Raw genomic sequence first — 19,309 nt, 5'->3', positions numbered from 1 at the left:
TTGTATTTTTACTCCATAAGTGCGCATCTACTAAAGATTGCCGCACCTCCAAACTTTTATGGATGTCACCATTCACTTTGCATTTTAATTTTGTATAAACTTCACACTTTTCATATAAGTGCGCAATTATTGAAAATTGTCGCACCATCCAACCAAAAAAACTTGGAGGATGTCCCCAACAACATGACATCAGCCACACTTGCAAAATCAAGCAGTGTGGCCGCCAGAAAATGTGAATATTTAAACAAAAAAAAATAAATGTCATTTACTAAATGCATAAATTCCGCTTTACCTTTTCTGTATTCACTTTTCCAGTATTCACCATTGTGACAAACTTTTTACTGTCACTAAATTTGTCACTAAAATATATAGCCTAACCCATGAACTCATGGGCCACAACATAAACACATTCCACAGGACAACGGCCCATAACAATTTATGGTGTCACGTTACTTACTAGTTTCACCATACATCAAACACAATAACCCACTTCACATTATGATTTGAATACACATTGAACATTAATTTCACTAATGACTTGAGTATACAGTGCAACATCTAAACATACTGCATTCTGTAACTTTACTCACCATATATAAAACTTATTTCCTTAATGTTCCAAAGCTCTCAATAATTCAGTGCAAATCACCACAGCATTTCATTTGTTAGTGTAACCTAAGTACCTACAAATACCATCACTTCAAAAATGAAAATGTCCACCTAAAGAAAAAAAACATTAGCAGTACATAATCTCTCTTGCAAAAACAATGAGCTTCATTGTTACTCGATACTATACAATCACCCCCAAATGGTTGCCAGCCGTCTGGTACAATATGCACCTCACTTTAGCATTATATACTGTTAGTTCAGCACGGTAACTTCCCTTTTGATGTTGCCTCGGACGAATGAACACACATCCCATGCTGTTCACGGTGAAACACCAACAGAAGAAACACTTCTATGGATGCCGTTCATACATTTCATTAACTTATTGTACGAGCACTTGCACAATGAATATTTCCAAGGCAGCAGAAAGTTGCAAACTCCACGTTCCTTCCCATAACAGTTAATCACAAGGAAGACAGATCCAGAGCCTTCCGTGTTAGTCATCACGCTGGCCAACGTTCACACGGCCTCTCACCTAATGTATCTCTTTGTTTTGTGAGTGTTTGAAAGGGACGCAGCAACAGCAATTCCTCACGTTCCAAGCTTCGCCATTACCACATGCATTCCACTCTGTCATCATTTCGCCTGACAGCACCAAACAGAGCGGACCTCGCAGGTGTCGCATTTCCAACCGTCATTTCACATGCATTAGGTGCATTGGCATTGCTCATGCACGTTATCCGTTTTACTTTTTCTCTAACGAATGTCATTAACCCTCACTGCTGGTACTGTTCTGTCATTGCTGTGGTGCCCTCCATTGTCGGTCAACCTTCTTTGTTTAGGTTCTGGTGCACTGTATTACCACTTCCCAGTGATTAACATCTTGTAACAGCAGCCCCCAACCGGTAGCTAGCCAGACCCAAACACAAATCTAAAATGTACCCTTAGTTCTTGGGCCATTCCTGCTGCAACCATAACCTTGAGTTAACACGAGGTCCTCTAACCATGATTCTGCAAATAGTTCTGTTCTTCCTGGTGCATAGTCTCTGGGTGCACATTTTCATGTGCCCCCTGACCACGACCATAGTATGCCAGTGAGCTTGAGCCTCACTCTACAATCATCCTTCTCCAGGCCTCCAGTATTGGAACCAGGGTCTGCAGCTCTGAATGGTGGGGTCACCCAGACTGCCCAACACAATGGTAGCCATATCCTGAGCACCTATGGGATGCAAGTAGTACTTAGTTACCTTTTCATCATAAGTGATACAACTATGGCATTAGTACTGTTACACCCTATGTACAAGCACTAAAACACCCTATGTACAAGCATTAAAACTCCCTTATGTTTACTTAACTGTAACATGCCATTGTACATATGTTGCTCTTGTGGTCCTGGATTTTCTAGAGCACTCTTGGTACTTGTGAAGTATTCCTGTAATTATATTTCTGAGGCTTGTGGAATCTGCTTAGATCACATGCTGTGTATAGGCCGACATCTAGTGGAAGCTGCAGAGTATTACAGTTTGTTTTTCGAAACTCGAAAATGGGCGTCGACACAGGGCGTGCCAGTAATACTATCCCTAGTGTGACGTCCACTGTACCCAAGATCCCTCACGCGTCTAGGATCCTCAGATTGTTTTTTTCCGCCATACTGGTCAGAAGCATTTTGCGGAGTCCCCTGGCCTTAGCCATACTTTTGCTAAACATTTAAAATAATTATCTATTGACATCCTTCCCCACCCCAACGTCGAACTTCGACAACTCGACGCCGGCTGGAGAAGAAATCGACCGTTGGCTGCTGCACGACGGATTTGGGCCTCGGAAGGCCGCTGGCCTCGGCCCGGGCCTGGTAGGCCGCTGGCCTCGGCCCTGCAAGTAGGGAGAGTGGGGGGTGGTACATACTCTACACTCTTTGTATATAGGTACACCTTATACATTTCCTACACTTAACAGCCCGCTGCCTCAAGGTGCGTATGGAGGGTACCTCTTTTAAATTCTGCCCCAAGTGCAATCGCAAATACCCTTGGGTCGACAGGCACGCCACGTGCAATCTCTGCTTGCCGAGGGACCACCCCGAAGCGAACTGCAGAGCGTGTAGTACGTTTAAACCTAAGACACTTAAGGACCGTTCGACGAAGCGTTGGGCCCACCACACCAGGCAGGCGGCCATGGCAGCGGAGGGCGCCTTCAGCGATGGCAGCAACGCCGTACTTTCGGACGGCGAGGGCATTACGGCGTCGAAAGACAGCCGAGCGCAGGTCCCCGACCTCGGAAGGTCGTCCGGCAGGGCGGCTATGGGGAAGACCCTCGGCGACACAAGCGCTTCACATACTACACACACTAAACACACTAAGTCCAACCGAGACTCGACGACGTCGAGTTCTCGGAAAGAGGCACAGACAGAACGGTCCGATTCGGTGTCCTCTGGGCGCTCTCGATCAAGATCACTGCATGACTCCAGGTAATCATCCACTCTTGCCAAGAGTGCCTTGCTCCCTAGGCTAACAGAAGTTCGATCGTCGGAAGACGACTTCCACCCCCAGGCCGCGCTCCAGGAGTCGGAGCCCGCAATTAAAGCCAGCGAGGCCCCACGCTCGAAGGACAGGGACACCTCTCCTGATCCTCGACGCCAGGAGTCAAAAAACTCCGGAGCCACTAAGGGACAGGGAAAACATTTTTCTACGCACGGGGAGGGGGGAAAACAGCAGAAGAAACTACCTGTACATTCTTCCACACCTATAAAACACTCCACCCCCCCTAAACAGACAGACAAGCCCAGGTCTGCTGATAGGTCCACAACCAGCAAAGCTACTCAAGATAAATCCCATAGACTTGCTGAGAGAGTCATTCCCAGTTCCAAAAAATGGTCCAGTGAAGACATAGATAGGGTCATGTCAAGAATGTCTTCTTTGGCTGATTTTTATGATAAAAATCCAGAACATTTCCTCTCGTATGATCCACAAGGGGCCACACCCTCAGGCTCTACTGATCCTATCCCCCCCGAGTTAGAAGGCCCGGTTTGAAACCCCTATGAGGTCTGAACCCTTCGAGGTACAACCTTACGCAACTCCATACTCACGTTATCAAGGAGAGGCTTCCTTTCGTGAAGACCAAGAATTTGGTATAATAGAAGAGCAAACCGGGACGGGCTACTATGGGGATGATGAGGACCAGGAAGAAGAAGAGGATGACCCGGAAACATACAGAGTAGATTCCCCGGTAGAGAACGAAGCCCCGGTTACCGACTCCCCGGTCGATAACCAACCCCTCCTAAATGAGGTTCTCGCTCGCGCAGCAGAACATTTCCACATTGACACCCACGGTGTACAGGAGGAAAGGGACTTTGCAGAAGAGTTAGTGGGAGAAAGGAGGCCTGTTGCCCAGACCATCCCTATCCTTAAATCCATTCAGCGGAGAATAGATCCGTCCCTGGTGAACCCAAACCTCACCAGAGCAGTCAATCCCGGGGTTGAAAAACTTTTCAGGGCGGCACAGTCTGACCCTCTATATAAGAGGACATCTGAAGCCAGACTCCCTAGATGTCACCAACACTCGTAAGAGGGCTGGGACACCCTTGTCTTCGTCAGAATCTCCTCCCGACAAGGAGAGCAAAAAACTATATGGTTTCGGCATGAAGGTAGCCTCAACGTCTGCCTATCAAGCAAGGATTGCTAACTCCACCACCCACAACTGCCATCAGTGGGAAGAAGTCGCGGCTCTCATAGCCTCTGCTCCTGAACTGTTAAAGGGCCAATTAGCTCGGATTTCCGCAGAGGGTAGAGCCGTGTCTGGTTGCATTTTGAAAGCAACCTTCGACGCCGCGGACAACGCAGGCAGATTGATAGGAGAAGGTACTGTTATCAAGAGACATGCGTGGTTACGGCAGTCTGGTTTTAAGGCAGAAACACAGGCATCATTGTTGGACAAACCGGTGGAAACCGATCTGTTTGGTAAGGCGGTCGAAGACGCACTGAAAAATGCCAAGGACGAATACGAGACACTCAAGTCCCTTGGCCAGTTAACCAATAAACCCCCTAACTAGAGAGGGAATAGTAATTTTCGTCGCCCACGCGGCCAAAATTCCCAGAGAGGATCTAACTATTCCCAGGGGCAGGGTGCACAGTGGAACAACAACCAACAGTCTACCCAGGGTTACGGCAGAGGTAATAGGAGAGGTCGTGGTAAAGGCAGAGGCAGCCGCAGCAAAGGAGGCGGCACGCCTCCACCAAAGCAGTGACGCTCAGTTCAGGGTCCCTTCTCACGCAACCCCAGTAGGGGGACGCATTTCAAACTTCACCCAGGCTTGGGAAGGGATCACATCAGACAGATGGGTGCTGTCAACAGTATCCACAGGATATTGTATAGAGCTACTGCAGCGTCCCCGGAACCATCCTCCACGACAAAGAGTACACTCCTTAGAACATCAGACGATTCTCCTCGAGGAGATCGCCATTCTTCTACAAAAGGACGCGATAGAACTCGTCCCGTGACACCAGGTAAACAAGGGTATTTATTCAACTTACTTCCTTGTGCCAAAGAAAGACTTGGCAATGCGCCCAGTATTGGATTACGGCCTGCCAACAAGTATGTCAAGCCCCAAAAATTTCATATGACCACACTACAAGAGGTAATCCCCCTCCTAAAAAAGGGGGATTACATGGCAACCTTGGATATGAAAGATGCTTATTTTCATATTTCCATGTTCCCAGCTCACAGAAAGTACTTGCGCTTCAAGGTGGACAGTCGCAACTACCAATTCAAGGTACTGCCCTTCGGGATAGCTTCAGCACCAAGGGTATTCACCAAGGTACTGGCGGTGGCGGCTGCACACCTATGCAGGGAGGCAATCCCAGTGTACCCTTATCTGGACGACTGGCTCATAACGGGGGAAACCCCAGGAATTTGCAGGACAAACATTCAAAGGACTATCGACCTCCTACACGAGTTAGGCTTCTCAATCAACGAGAAGAAGTCAAGCCTGGTGCCAAGCACCTCAAAACAATTCCTAGGAGCAATCCTGGACACCCATGAGGGGTTGACCTTTCCTCCAGAAGAAAGAATTCGGAATATACTACTGCAAATTCCGCATTATCAGTCCGGTCAACAAATAACGGTACGCAAAGCAATGCGTTTACTGGGCATGATGGCGTCATGCATTTACCTGGTCCCCCACGCGCGCCTGCGCATGCGTCCCATGCAGGAATGGTTGGCGAAACAGTGGTCTCAGGCAAGTGGTCAGTGGGACGATCTAGTGGTCATTTCGCCAACACTGGTACAAAGCCTTCACTGGTGGACAAGAGAAAATCTCGCAACGGGGAAACCCTTTTACGATCCCGAAGTACAGGCAGTAGTCACTACAGATTCATGTCTGACGGGGTGGGGAGCTCACCATCTCCACCACACAGCTCAGGGTCTCTGGTCTCACTCAGCGGCCAAGAACCACATCAACCTGCTAGAGCTTCTGGCAGTATTCAGAGCGCTTCAAGCGTTCGAGCCCCATCTACTAAACCTGTCAGTGCAAATCCGGACGGACAGCACTACAGCCATGTTCTACCTGAACAAGCAAGGAGGGACTCGCTCGCCAAATCTGTCCAAGCTTGCCCAGAAAATCTGGATATGGGCACTCAGACGGAACATCTTCCTGTCATCACAACATGTTCCAGGGGAGCTCAATTCCCTAGGTGATGCTCTGAGCAGAGACTCCCTCCCAGAGGAACACAAATGGGTTCTTCACAGAGAGGTCGTAGAAGATCTCTTCTCTCCGTGGGGTTTCCCCACTATAGACTTATTCGCCACAAGCGAAAACAGACAATGCCCAGGATTTGCATCCAGGTTCCCCCAACCAGACTCCCAGGGGAACGCCCTGTGGATGAACTGGTCAGGGATGTTTGCGTACGCTTTTCCACCAACTCCTCATCAGGAAAGTGGTGAACAAGATGAACAGGGAATCGATGATGCTCGTCCTAGTTGCTCCCATGTGGGCAAGACAACCGTGGTTCCCACACCTACGCAGGATGGCGGTGTGCGAGCCCATCAAACTTCCAGCCTGGTACAACCTACTGTCCCAGCACCGAGGTCAAACAGTGCACCAGCAACCCAACTCAATGAACCTGGCAGCATGGCTCCTGAGGTCATAGAGTTTGGACACCTCAATTTGCCACAGAGGTGTATGGACATCCTAAAGGAATCTAGGAAACCAAACACAAGGCACTGTTACTTTGACAAGTGGAAGAGGTTCGTTATCTGGTGCCAGAATACACAAATCAACCCGGTTGATTGCACTCCTTCCACTATTGTTACATACATGCTCCACCTGCTAGATGCAGGATTGGTTTTTAACTCACTGAAAGTACACCTGGCAACCCTCTCGGCTTACACCACTTCACATAGCAAGGTTTCGTGGTGGAAAGTACCAGTAGTTAAAGCCTTCATGGAAGGAGTAAAGAGACTTCACCCTCCTATTTCAAACCCACCACCAGGGTGGGACCTTAATGTGGTGCTAGCCAAGCTCATGGGCCCCCCTTTCGAACCCATGCATAAAAGCAGTCTCAAACACCTGACTTATAAAACAGCCTTCTTATTAGCTATTACTTCTATAAGAAGGGTCAGTGAAATTCAGGCTCTGTCAGTGCAGGATCCCTTCTTTACCGTCCATAAAGACAAACTGGTTTTACGCACACACCCTAGGTTCTCACCTAAATTTATATCAAAATTCCATGTAAACAAGTCCATCGAGCTTCCGGCTTTCTTCCAGAACCCTCAAGGCTTGGCTGAGGTGAAACTACACACCCTAGATGTGCGTAGGGCGGTCCTCTACTATGTAAATAAAACAAGACCGCTAAGGAAAACAGATCAACTGTTTGTCTCCGTAGCTACAGGCAGAGAGGGGGATCGCGTCTCGAAAGGTGCCATCTCGAAGTGGATTATTAACTGTATCCAGCTGTTACTCACTCTCTGAAAAGACTGCCTTTTACGCCAAGGGCCCACTCTACTAGAGGTATTGGGGCCACTCTGGCTTTCATTGCAAATGTACCCCTTGACACCATTTGCAAAGCAGCTACTTGGAGCTCTATTCACACTTTTACTCAGCATTACTGCATTGACACCCATTCCAAGGCAGATACACAAGTGGGACAAGCGGTTCTAAGACACTTATTTGCTCATGACCCTTCTCACATCCCACCTCCTCCTTCTGGTACTGCTCGCTAATCTATGCACAGCATGTGATCTAAGCAGATTCCACAAGCCTCAGAAGGGATACATTACTCACCGTAATCGTATTTCTGATGCTTGTATCTGCTTAGATTCACATGCGACCCACCCTTCCTCCCCTCCGAGAGAAGGCGCATGATTGCTTGTAGTCTTACCTTTCTATCTGCTTGAATTATCTGTACTCACGCTACTCCTCATGCTACCTCATGTCAGAAAAAATACAATCTGAGGATCCTAGACGCGTGAGGGATCTTGGGTACAGTGGACGTCACACTAGGGATAGTATTACTGGCACGCCCTGTCGACGCCCATTTTCGAGTTTCGAAAAACAAACTGTAATACTGCGCAGCTTCCACTAGATGTCGGCCTATGCACAGCATGTGAATCTAAGCAGATACAAGCATCAGAAATACGATTACGGTGAGTAATGTATCCCATATATTTTTCTCTGACAAATTACTGCAGTTCCCCTTCAATGTACCTTAAAAGTAACTAAATTGTGCAGGTATTTCCTTCGGGTTTACAGAAGAAAGTGGGTCTTTTCTAGATACATGATGGCATATGCTGTATTTTAAATATACAATGGTGATTTTATAGGTCTTCATGACTCTTATGCCACTACTCCTCCATATTAGTGAACCCTAGAGAGTATGTAGTATTTCACTTAACTATGATAGTCTATTCCACTGTTTTAGGAGTGAGTTGGGCCTTGTTAGACCCTTTATTTTTTACCTGTACTGTTTGTCCTTTACTTACATACTGTATTGTACTTATTTCAGCTGGGTTTACTTAATGGAATACATACATTAACAAGTACATTTTCAATATGTCATATGTGATGAAGTTGATTGTGTGCTTGTGTTGGCTTCATTGATATCTATAGTCCCACCCATGCTCTACTTCTCTCTTTCCGCTGAACACCGCTTTAGATATGGTCTGTCTTAAGTGTATCAGCATTAGTGCCTTCTAGCGCACACTCCTAATCATCTTATTTCCTGAACAGCTTTAAAAACTTTCAATTGCTTTCTGCGACAGGGCCATTGGTCTGACCCTCTCGAGGGAAGCCAAAGACTATTCTCATCCTGGGGTATGCGGCTTACATGTGCCATGTCGCAGTCAGACATACCCAAGAGGTGGGGTGGGGACACTAAAGGGGATCCCTGTCCCCAGATTTCTGGTTTGGCTGGAGCCATGTATACATATGGGTGACTTTCTCTGACCCAATCCCTATCGGCCTCTGTCCTGGCCATGTCTCTCTGTTCAATCTTCCAGATACTCCCCCAGAGAATTAATGACTGGAACAACCTGGTATCTCAATGGGACGGACTACAACTACCAGCAGGCACCAGACTCCTCAAACCCCTGGGATGGGCCTTGGATGCTGGCAACAGCACGGTCCAGAAGCAAATATCAACAACTACAAGGTCCACAATTCACCCGGTTACAATGGGCAAGTGTTTTGCGGCATGGAACAAAAGGCATGGACTGGTTATCCTAATCAAGAGCCGTTTGGAAGACACCTACCTCACAAACCACAGCCTGGTTACAGGGGCACAATGGGGAAGCGGATGTGGAGCATGAACCAGCAAGGGACTATAAAGGGAATAGCAGAGACCTAAGAAGCCTCCACAAACCCTGTTTAAACCCCATCTTACCAAGTAGAGGGGGAGGCACAGCGGATACAGAGCAAGAGACCACATGGCAAGCTAGACAAAGATGGAAGCTGGAAAGAGACGGGACTAAAGGCCCTTATGAAAACCCCTAGGGGGAAGTCCTGGCCCAAAAGGGAAGGAGATGGGAGAAGTTTGTGCAAAATTGATAAGCAATTGGCCCAGGGTAGCAGCTGACTTGAGTGCCCAATTGGAGTGGAGAGAAGCTTCCAGACAGGAAGGGGAGGACTATAAAAAGAATGTAACCAGTTTTCAGTGAGAGTTGTTTGGGTAAGGTTGGAGAAGCTGTAAGAGGCGCAAGAGTCCAGCACATGTGGTGGAAGAATTGGAGGAGGCTTGTGGCTTGTTTGGAGAGAGTGAACGTAAGGTGTTGGGTTTGAGAGGGACAATTTGACTGCTTCTATGTGTATGAGTGTGAGAGAGAGGGAGTGGTTAGATCAGGATGGTTACAGGGAAGTGAAGATAGGATTGGATTGGTGAGAAGGTAGACTAGGAGGGAGACTAGCGAAGAGAGAGAGATGAGAGGAGGGAGGAGTGAGAGGCAGGAGGGTGGAGGAGAATAATGACAGGTGTTGCATGGGTATTCGTTAGCTCCAGAAGGAAGTGGATAAGATCAGGCGGGAGCTGGAGCAAAGAGAAAGGAGAGCAAGAACGATAAGACCAGGACACAGGTGTGTAGAGAGGCGAGTGACAGAGGGGGGTGGAGATGAGTTGAGACTCTGGGGGAGTTGGAAGGATAAGGCTATGGCCTTAAGTTAAGGCCCTTCTTAGGATATGAGAGACACTAAACAGTAATAGTATCCTTGTACCCCCCACTCTTCTCCCACACAGGTGTTGCCTATTTTGCTTGATTCTTCTACCCTGCTCCCCCCCCCTCCAGCCTACTTCTGCAGGAGTCTGTCCTGATACATTTTGATTTCACCATCACCGTCTTGTGGCTAATGCTGGATTTGACTTTTATGGCCTTCATTGATTCACGGTGCTTCACCCTTTCTCAACTCTCATGCTGGACTTCCTTTGCATCTTGTACTCACAGTGGCCCTGAATCATGCTGTTCCCATCTTCATCTTGTATCCTGGCTTGCAACATTATGTGTTACTACTGACTTCTGCAATTGTATTCGCTCTCCCCTCTTCCTTCTCCACTCTTTTTGACTGCTTAATCTCTGTTATCTCCTCCTCTCACTTTTTCCATCTCCTCCCCTTACTCTGTTCTATGCACTTACTCTATCAGAAGAGATCTTGGACCTTCCTGGACCTAGTATGATGACAACCTTGTCTGTCTCCACCCTCCTCCCCTTACTTGTTCCTTCCCCCACACCCCCCCCACCCCTACCAACACTATCTGAAATGTCGTCAGGCCTAGTACGATATTCGCTTGTTTCGTTCCTCCCTTTCTGCACCCCTCTCCCTCACCTTTTGTTTTCTCCGGCTCTACCAGATATGTCTTCAGGTTTAGTACGGTATTTGCCTCTCTGTTTCCATTTCCTTCCCACTCTCCCTCATCCCTTCCATATCTATGTCTTAGCTCTTGCACTATCTGAAATGTTGTCAGGCCGAGTGCGATAGTTAATTTCACATCCTTACTGTTCATGGCCTGTAAGAATGCCATTGTATTTTCCCTTGTTCCCTCTCTTGCCTTGAGGCGCTTTGAAACACATTGTGTATAGGCGCTATATAAATAAACTATCATGTCATATAGCAACTTTGTAGTATGACAAGACCATTTGGAATAGGGAGACTGGGTTTGGAGAAGCCCTCCCAAATGTTGAGGGGAAAAGCATACAGGGACTAAACTGAACCTGTGCGCCCCACTTACCTGTTTTTGTGTAGCGATTATTGTAATAAAAAATGAAAATGTATTTGTGTCACATGCTCATTGAGTATTGCCACATTTCCCTTTTACTTTTTCAGTAATTTGGCAAACTTTACTATTTCTAGACTCGTAGCCATGTGCTATAAATGTTGACATAGCCTTCTGTTCTATGGCTAAATCTCTGATCAAATAATCAACCTAGATGTAAATAAAATGGCTATCATTAAACCACAAAGAGCAAAGTTTAAAAATTGTAGAAGAAATTGTTTGCTTGTCTTTACCTCCATTTTCTTTTGTGCAGGAAAACTTAAAGAAGCTGATGGAAGTGTACGAAATGTTGGGAGAAGAATATGACATAGTCAACCCTTCAAATGAACTCATTAAAGAAGGGGAGATCCTCAAACTTGCTGCACGCAACACATCCGCGCAAGAGCGATACCTTTTCTTGGTAAGCATGACATCTGCCATTTTATATTTCTCTTTATCTGATGGGCTATAATGCTGGGTGAGAAAGGTGGTTTGATGATTACGGATTCTTTTCAGAGTTAGTATTTTGTTTGTTTTAAGATTGTCAATTGTTGGGTAAGGCAGAGATCTGAAAAGTAAAATGGGTAGCAAAACACATGTGCACTTTATATGTGTATATGATCTGAAAATGTAGCTTATTTATTTTATTTATTAATAACAAAAACACTTACAGAATTGAGCATTGATAAGAGAGGAGGACATGGGTCCTTTACAATGGGGTGAGAGAATGTGGCTTGAAGACCAGATGTTGCAGGGGAAGGTGGAAACATAAACCAGGGACGAAGAGAGGAAGAGATAGCCGGTTCGGCTGGGAAGTAGAGAACTTCAGTCTTAGTGGAGTTGAGCATGAGCAAGTGAGACTCCATCCAATATTTGATGCGGAGAGACAGTTTGACATTTTTTTAAAACAGTTTGTTGGATAAGGAGTGAAAAGCGAAGAATATCTGAGTGTCATCAGCAAAGAGTTAATAGGAGAAGCCATGTAAGAGGCGATCAGAGGGCCAAGAGCGCAAGAATCAAGAGTGAAGAGAAGTGGACCAAGGACAGACCCTTGGGGAAACTCCAACAGTAGGTGAGCTAAGGCTGTTCCAGGACACCTGAAGGTGTCTACGGCAGTGGTTGAAGTTTAGGAAAAGAAGTAGTGGAACTATGTTCTCTTCTGCCCTGCTCCCATTTCCCCACAAACCCCCATCGCCTTGCCCCCTGTCACGCACAATACAAACTCTCAACCACATGTTTCTGCTGTTTAAGGGAACGTTCAGTGCAGTACACTGAAGTGCAAGTTTCAACTTCTTCCTACACTTTGAAACAAAACCATTCCGGAACAGTTTCTTTTTAAAATAAAAGTATAGTAACAGTAAAACTTAATTTTAAAAAAGTAGAGTAGCTCTGCTACTAACCACTCTCAACCACTGGTCGAGGGGCAAGGTATGAAGCAAACCAAGCAAGGGCCTTATCTCTGATACCAAGGAGGGATAATGAAGAGAGAAGGTCAGAATGGTCGACAGTATCGAAGGCAGCACATAGGTTCGAGAAGCATAAGAATAGATTAAAGGTTTGCATGCCGAGCGGAAGAGATGAAGTTGCTGACATTTAGAATAGCTGTCTCAGTAGATTGCAAAGGTCAGAAACCAGATTATAGGGGGTCCCGAAGGTTGTGAGTATCAAGGACGTCAGTGAGTCGATTGAATACTACTCGCTCCAGGATTTTGAAATAGTGTGGTAGAAGAGAGACAGTGCAAAGGTTGGTAGGACAGTTTGGATGTAGACCAGGTTTCCTAAGGAGAGGGATGACAGTAGCTGTCTTATAGGATGAGGAAAAAATGGCATTGTCAGGAGAGGAGTTTAAGAGGGAAGTAAGATGTGGAGCAACACTGAGAGCTATGCGCTTCACAATGTGTGGGTAGAGTGGCGGCACAGTAATGGTTCGCCTTGAGGAGTAGGGCAATAATCTCATCAAGGTTGGTGGGGGCAAAGGAAAACTTAGTTTCAGCAGAGGTGGTTAGTCCCAAAATAGAGAGCAAGATAATTTGCATAAAGAGTAGAGGAAATGGAGGTGTGAGAATTGAGTTGAGGAAATTATTTTTGAGGATTTTTGGAGTTGCCTAGTTTGGGAGGATTGAGACGAAATGAGAAAGACATAGCAGTCACATTTGGCAAAGTCAAGAGTAGAGAAATAGTTTTGAAGAACAGTGAGATAGACCAGTGGAGTGTCTTGACCTATGCCAAGTGTGATGCTTTTCTGCATTGTTGTTTTCAGGGTGCGGGTGAGAGGTGTAATCCAGGGCCGTGGAGGGGAGGATTTAGGAGTGAGCGTAGTAAGAGGGTAGTGAGAGGAAAAGGGAGCGTGAAAAGCAGTGTTAAAGTTAGTGAAGGCTTTGTCAGTGGATGGAAAGGTGAGTTCAGCATAGGAGGAGAGAGAGTGGTGTAGGTCAGAGAGGTAATCAAGGAGTTTGGAGGAGGGAAACCTGCACTTATTAATAGTTGTAATAAATGGAGAGGAAGAAGCAGGAGTAGAGATTGAGGCAAAGATGATGGAGTGATCAGATGGAGAAGGTGCAGTGGAGATATTAGAGGTGGCGAGTTGAGAGCAAATGAGAATAAGGTAAAAGGAGTTTCCATTTTAATGGGTGGGCAGAGAGTGGACCGAAGAGAGTGAGTGCTTAAGAAGAACTTAGTCGGTGGATAGAGCAACCGACGGAGAGGGGAGGTTAAAGTCAACAATGAGGTAGTGATCTGATGGGAGAGAGTCAATTAGTTGGGGAATGTGGTCAAAGAATTGACATAGCAGACCAGGTGGCCAGTAGAGAGAGATAATATGTATACCATATGGAGCAGTGATTGTGGAGATTGTGTATTAAAATGAGGGAAAATTAGAAGGAGATAGGGGAGTAGTAGCAATGGTATGTTTGGAGGATGAAAACTGCTCTACGCCACCACTCCTACCAGTGGGGCAGGGAGAGTGGGTGAAGGTCTAGACACAGTCATTAAGAACTGCAAGGGTCTGTGATGAATCAGTAATGGGTCTCCCAAAAACCTGGCCTGGGACCCTTCTCATTTGGCCTGGGAAGGTCAGGCGCTCCCTGATACCGACCCTTAGGGTGATGTTCTGTGGGAGCATCAATTTTACAGGCCTCGAAGACTGGGTAACCCCCCTGTTTGTTTCCCCTTAACCCCACCTTTATAATGGCTGTCTGTCAAACAGAAGAAGGCAGAACGTCTATTTTTGCTGGTAGGGACTACAAGTCCCATGATCCTATAAGTACTGAGACAAGGAACAGGGCTGAAGAACAATGTTGCAGTAGTAGTCGGGCAATTAAGCCTGATAGTCCACACCCGAGGGAAGCTGAGAGGCTTGTAAGGCCCCTTCAGGTTCAGGCCATTAGAAAGAGCTGGAACTGGGGCTGGAGTGCATGCAGCAGTAGTAGAAGCAGAAGGAAGAAAGCACAATGTTGGCAATCCAGGCCGAAGTGCGAGACCCAAAGAGATGCTGGGACTCTGATGCAGCAGATTCCAACTGCTTGTCCTGTGTGGGTCCTGTCCCCCCAAACTCTGTGCAGAGGTTGTGCAGTGGAAGACCTGAAGGTAGACTGCTTTTCCCCATGTGAGCCTAATTGGAGAGATTGCACAGCAGGATGCTTGTCTGAGACTGTGGCGAGACGTTGCTGTGAAGCAGTGAGTCTCAGGAGTGAGAGGGGCTCCTTAATTGTGTGGCTGGACCGGAGACTCCTTCAGTGAGGAAAGTTGTGGCTCCAAAGTGAAGCCAGCAGTCGTAGAAGTTGTGCAGCCCGCGAATTAAGGAATGCAGAAGCCGGTGAGTCTGAACGAGCGTTCTGATTCCTTGTGCGAACACTCCCGTCAACAGTATCCAGAGATATAATCACTTGAGTATGAACGAAAGTGACGCTAAGCTATTTGTTGATTACCTAACAGGCGTGAAGGTAGACTGCTTTTCCCCATGTGAGCCTGAATTGTAGCACTTGTGTATGAGCAGACATTCTTTCACTTGCATAAGGAAGAAACGCAGTGAAACACTAAAACTTGTAAAAACACAGTAAGAAGTGGCTGCATGTGCCTAATAAAGATTCCGAGAAGAAGACTGACCTCTGAATCTTTACTAAAGCAGTTAAACAATTCTAACACTCAAAGTTAAGTGTTTGAACATTGTTATTACAAATTGGAAAGAGCAAGCATTGCTCAAGCGAAGAGTGAACAGGCTATTTGCCCAATTTAGATTAAAATCGGCCTGTCCCAGAGCCAAAGAATGGTGTAAGCATTACTGTGAGCCAAATAGAACATCAGCATTGACTAAGACAAGAGAGTGCAAGCCTTACCTGAAACCAAGAAAGTGACAGCAAGGCTTCTGAGTAATCATCCTGGATAACAGTAGACAGGGGGTTAAAGACCAGGTTGGGGAAGGGAAGCTTGCTTCTTATAATTGTTCTTTGAAGTTGATACCACCTATATTGCCAAAGCCAATAGGAAGAAGAGAGAAGTGTGTCCTAAAGGCAATTTTGGGTTGTCATTGTTGCAGACAGACAAGAGTGACAAAGAGGCTGCCCCTCTGGGAGAGGAATATTCAGAGGAAGAGTGCCTTGCTTACTTGAAGGTGTTGTCCAAAAAGTGAATCTTGTCATAACTGAAACTGTTTAGAGTCACAACGTACTGAAGCTGTGGTGGTGCTTTTGGTTGTCATTAGATTTGATACTTCAGTAGCACAATTGAAGTTGGAATACTATGAGGCAGAGGAGTAGACCCTCATGGTCAACGTTTGTAGAAGTTGCTGAAGTGCAAGTAGAGGTGCTGTGAAGTCATCCTGACAAAGATACCTACCGTGACCCCTAATCTTATAAAGAAAGACGTACTAAGTGGTACCAAGAACTGTGTTTCAGTAACATTTTCAGGAGTTGCATTTATTTTAACCTAACAAAGAACTGTGGTATTTCTTCTTGGACAACTGGAAGTGGTGGCAGAGCATCGTGGCTGAGAATGACATAGATGCTATTTTGACTAAGTGGAAATTCTTTATTTCACCAAGAAGAGGTGTCTTTCTGTTTGAACTTTGGTTAACAGAACTTTACTTTGACATTGAAGGAGCCAAGAACTGAATTGAGACTGTATTACAAACACAGATTTCCTTGTTTCTTTTTGTTGAACATTGGAGCTGAATTTACCTTGAAACCCGGGGAAGGGGTGTTCATACCAAGAGAGACTGTGAATATCATAGTTGATATTACTATGAACTGCCATATATTTCTTTGTGTTTGATTTTTAAGTGTGTGGGCCAGATATCCTTTGTTAGTGTTTTCCTTTAGTTTTGATAGGCAGGGAATTCCTCGTCAGAGTAAGGATAGTAAAGCGTCTGATAACATTTATGATTTAATAAAATGGCGTATTTTGAAAAATCATCAAAAATTTTAGACAACAGCTGTAATAAAATGAACAGATTAAAAACTCAATTTCCTGGTTCAGCACCCGTTTTTTTATTGAACTAGAAAGTGTATCCACCCCACTATGACTGAGAGAAATATCAAGATTTAGTGGGAGGGTAACTTGCTAGGTGTTCTGAGAAAGCCATCATTTGCAGTACCGTTCTTTTGGTGTGGTTTTCCTCTTGCTGCCCTTTTCATTGCATTTGTGTTAAACATCTCGATAAGTACCCATAGACATTTTAAACGTATTTCCATATTAAAACAAACAAAGTTAAATTGAGTACAATTTAACCTACATTAGTGCAGCACTATGTGGAGTTTGAGGTCCAGGAACTTTGTTCCTTCTAGTGGAGATCCAACAGGCTTCCGCCAGTCTCCCAACAAAAGTAAAAACTATCGCCATTTTCCCATATAGAGTTTGGTGGTATAACCTGTTTTAATACCATCGATCTGAATTACTGTTACCACATTATGTAACAGTAATTTTGCAGGTTATTTCGAGTCCTAGGAACTTATTCATAATTCCCCCATTTTGGATTTCTGTTGAACTTTATTAGGGATTTCACGCATTAACGTATGGTACAATACTGCCTTTATTAGTTCAGGTTATTTTTCCAATTGCAAGCAGGCTGTGTTTACACAAATTGGTTGCAAAACCCATAATAGCATGGAGCAGTAAAACAGACATTATTCCAAAATAATGCCCGTTTTACTGTTACTGCATTAACGACAACCATAGTCTCAATGTTTCGTGCTCAGTCTGTTTATTTGCAGGGGTGATCTGAACTTGTCAGGCTGTTTCTTTGAGATTGTAATAGTTGTTTTACTATTTGGTCCCTACTGGTAATTCGTTCTGAATTACCTTAAATTCACAATATTTTAATGCAAGCTTATTTCTCAGCCAGCAAAGTTAAGCTATTGCCCATAATTATCACCTGTACCTATTTATATGGATCTGTGCCAGGGTTCAATTAGTAATCTTCTGTAAACTGTTAGACAGAATTATTGCAGTGACTGTTAGACTTGTTTTATTTTGTATCCTTTTGATGATTGTTTACCAGTGGCTCTCTAGCCGACCATACATCAGGTTCCCACACTTTCAGCTTCCGAGGAATTGCTCTTTGAAGTCTTTTTCTGAGGTTATGGACCGAATTTACAAAGATGTAGCAATCTCTTTCTTCGCAGTTTCTGACTTGTATGGGTTTGACCTAATTTTTCCATGTTTCAAGGCTATCCCAGACGCTTAGGACTATGTATCCCAGCAAGCATCAGCCTCTCACTTTTAGTGTTTCTGTTCTTCACCTAGATTTTTTTCCCAGCATTTCAGTGGTTACATTATTTCTCTGGAACAAAGTGTCACAACTTACTGTACATCACTTCAGCGTTTCTTGACATGGCATGTTTTCCCTTTCCAACATTTCAATGATTCAAGTTGTGCATCAGTCTTTCAACCACATATCTAATGTTATTTATCCCTACTTTAAATCTGGGAATGTCTGCTTTCCAATTCTCTTGACATGGATTTATTTTCCTTTTTTTGTGGACAACTGTCTCTGATGCTGGCCTGCTCTGCTTCTCCAAACCCACCTCGCTGCTCTCTGTCTACCATGTGCACTTTGAACAATGCACTGAGCTCTCTGTCTGCTTCACGGTTCCATCTCCTCCTCTGATAGACTTTTGGTTTCAAAGTCTGTTGGGGGACCTTAGTTTGTGGGTGCTGCTACAACTTCCTCTGGTCTCGGTGATGCATGCTCATGAGCACTGGTTTCTCGGTACTCAGGGTCATCTGCTCTGCAGCTTTTTGTGCATCTACGCCGCTTCTCAACTTCAAGCTGGAATTTACAGCCTGCAGCTTCAACTTAACTTCTTCAATTCACTTGCTTTCGCCAGGGCATTGCTGGCTGCACTTTCCACTTAAAGCAGTGTTTTCCTCTCCTCATAGTCCAATATCCCTCACAACTGATCTGACTTGTTTCCTTAATTGTCTCCCTCTGATGTCCTTTGTTTCAACTATTTCTATATTTAAAGGCCTAAGGCCTCACAGGTGTGGTCAGCTGTCCAGAAACCGGATTCATGTCAGCCTATTCCAAATCGTCCCATATGATATTGAGGTAATTGTGTATTGTGCAATGTGTCTTGTAAGGATGCTGGAACATAAAGGATGCTTGAAATCACAACACTTTTACAGGTGGTTATTTCTGTATAAGTGTGTGTTGTCAGAAGAGAATGTTGTATGGCCCTTAAGATTATTTTCGAATAAGTAGGGAGATCATGTAAAATGTTCAGAATGTGTAAAATGATAATAATAAATGAATATTCTATTAATCTGTGAGTGACTTGTCAAATAACCCCTTTCTTTCTAAAATAAATGTAATATACATGCATCTTTATAAATAATAGTCAAGGTTACAAATTACAAAAAAGTTAAAAATGTTGGGGATTGGGAAAGCTGATCAGTGTGTGCAGTGGCTCTGGCATGGACTTTATTGGCCTGGATTCTGGATCTGGGGGATCACTTATCCCTTTTCCTAACTCCGGGGAAATCAA

At 45.1% G+C, this 19,309-nt stretch overlaps 1 protein-coding gene across 11 annotated transcripts in view; it reads left to right on the top strand.

The window, feature by feature from the left end:
- FGD4 (FYVE, RhoGEF and PH domain containing 4) overlaps nucleotides 1-19,309 on the top strand; it is a 1,139,208-nt gene that overhangs the window by 933,485 nt on the left and 186,414 nt on the right. For all 11 annotated transcript variants that reach the window (XM_069628200.1, XM_069628199.1, XM_069628201.1 and 8 more), the window contains one exon: nucleotides 11,605-11,751. In XM_069628200.1, coding sequence (XP_069484301.1) covers nucleotides 11,605-11,751 — 147 coding nt within the window. The remainder of the gene's footprint in view (nucleotides 1-11,604; nucleotides 11,752-19,309) is intronic.

The sequence above is a fragment of the Ambystoma mexicanum genome, chromosome 12 (genome assembly GCF_040938575.1).
Source record: "Ambystoma mexicanum isolate Mex_15411 chromosome 12, UKY_AmexF1_1, whole genome shotgun sequence".
Lineage (NCBI taxonomy): Eukaryota > Metazoa > Chordata > Amphibia > Caudata > Ambystomatidae > Ambystoma > Ambystoma mexicanum.
Note: the sequence above shows the minus strand (reverse complement) of the source record. Positions and strands in the feature narration are given on the sequence as shown.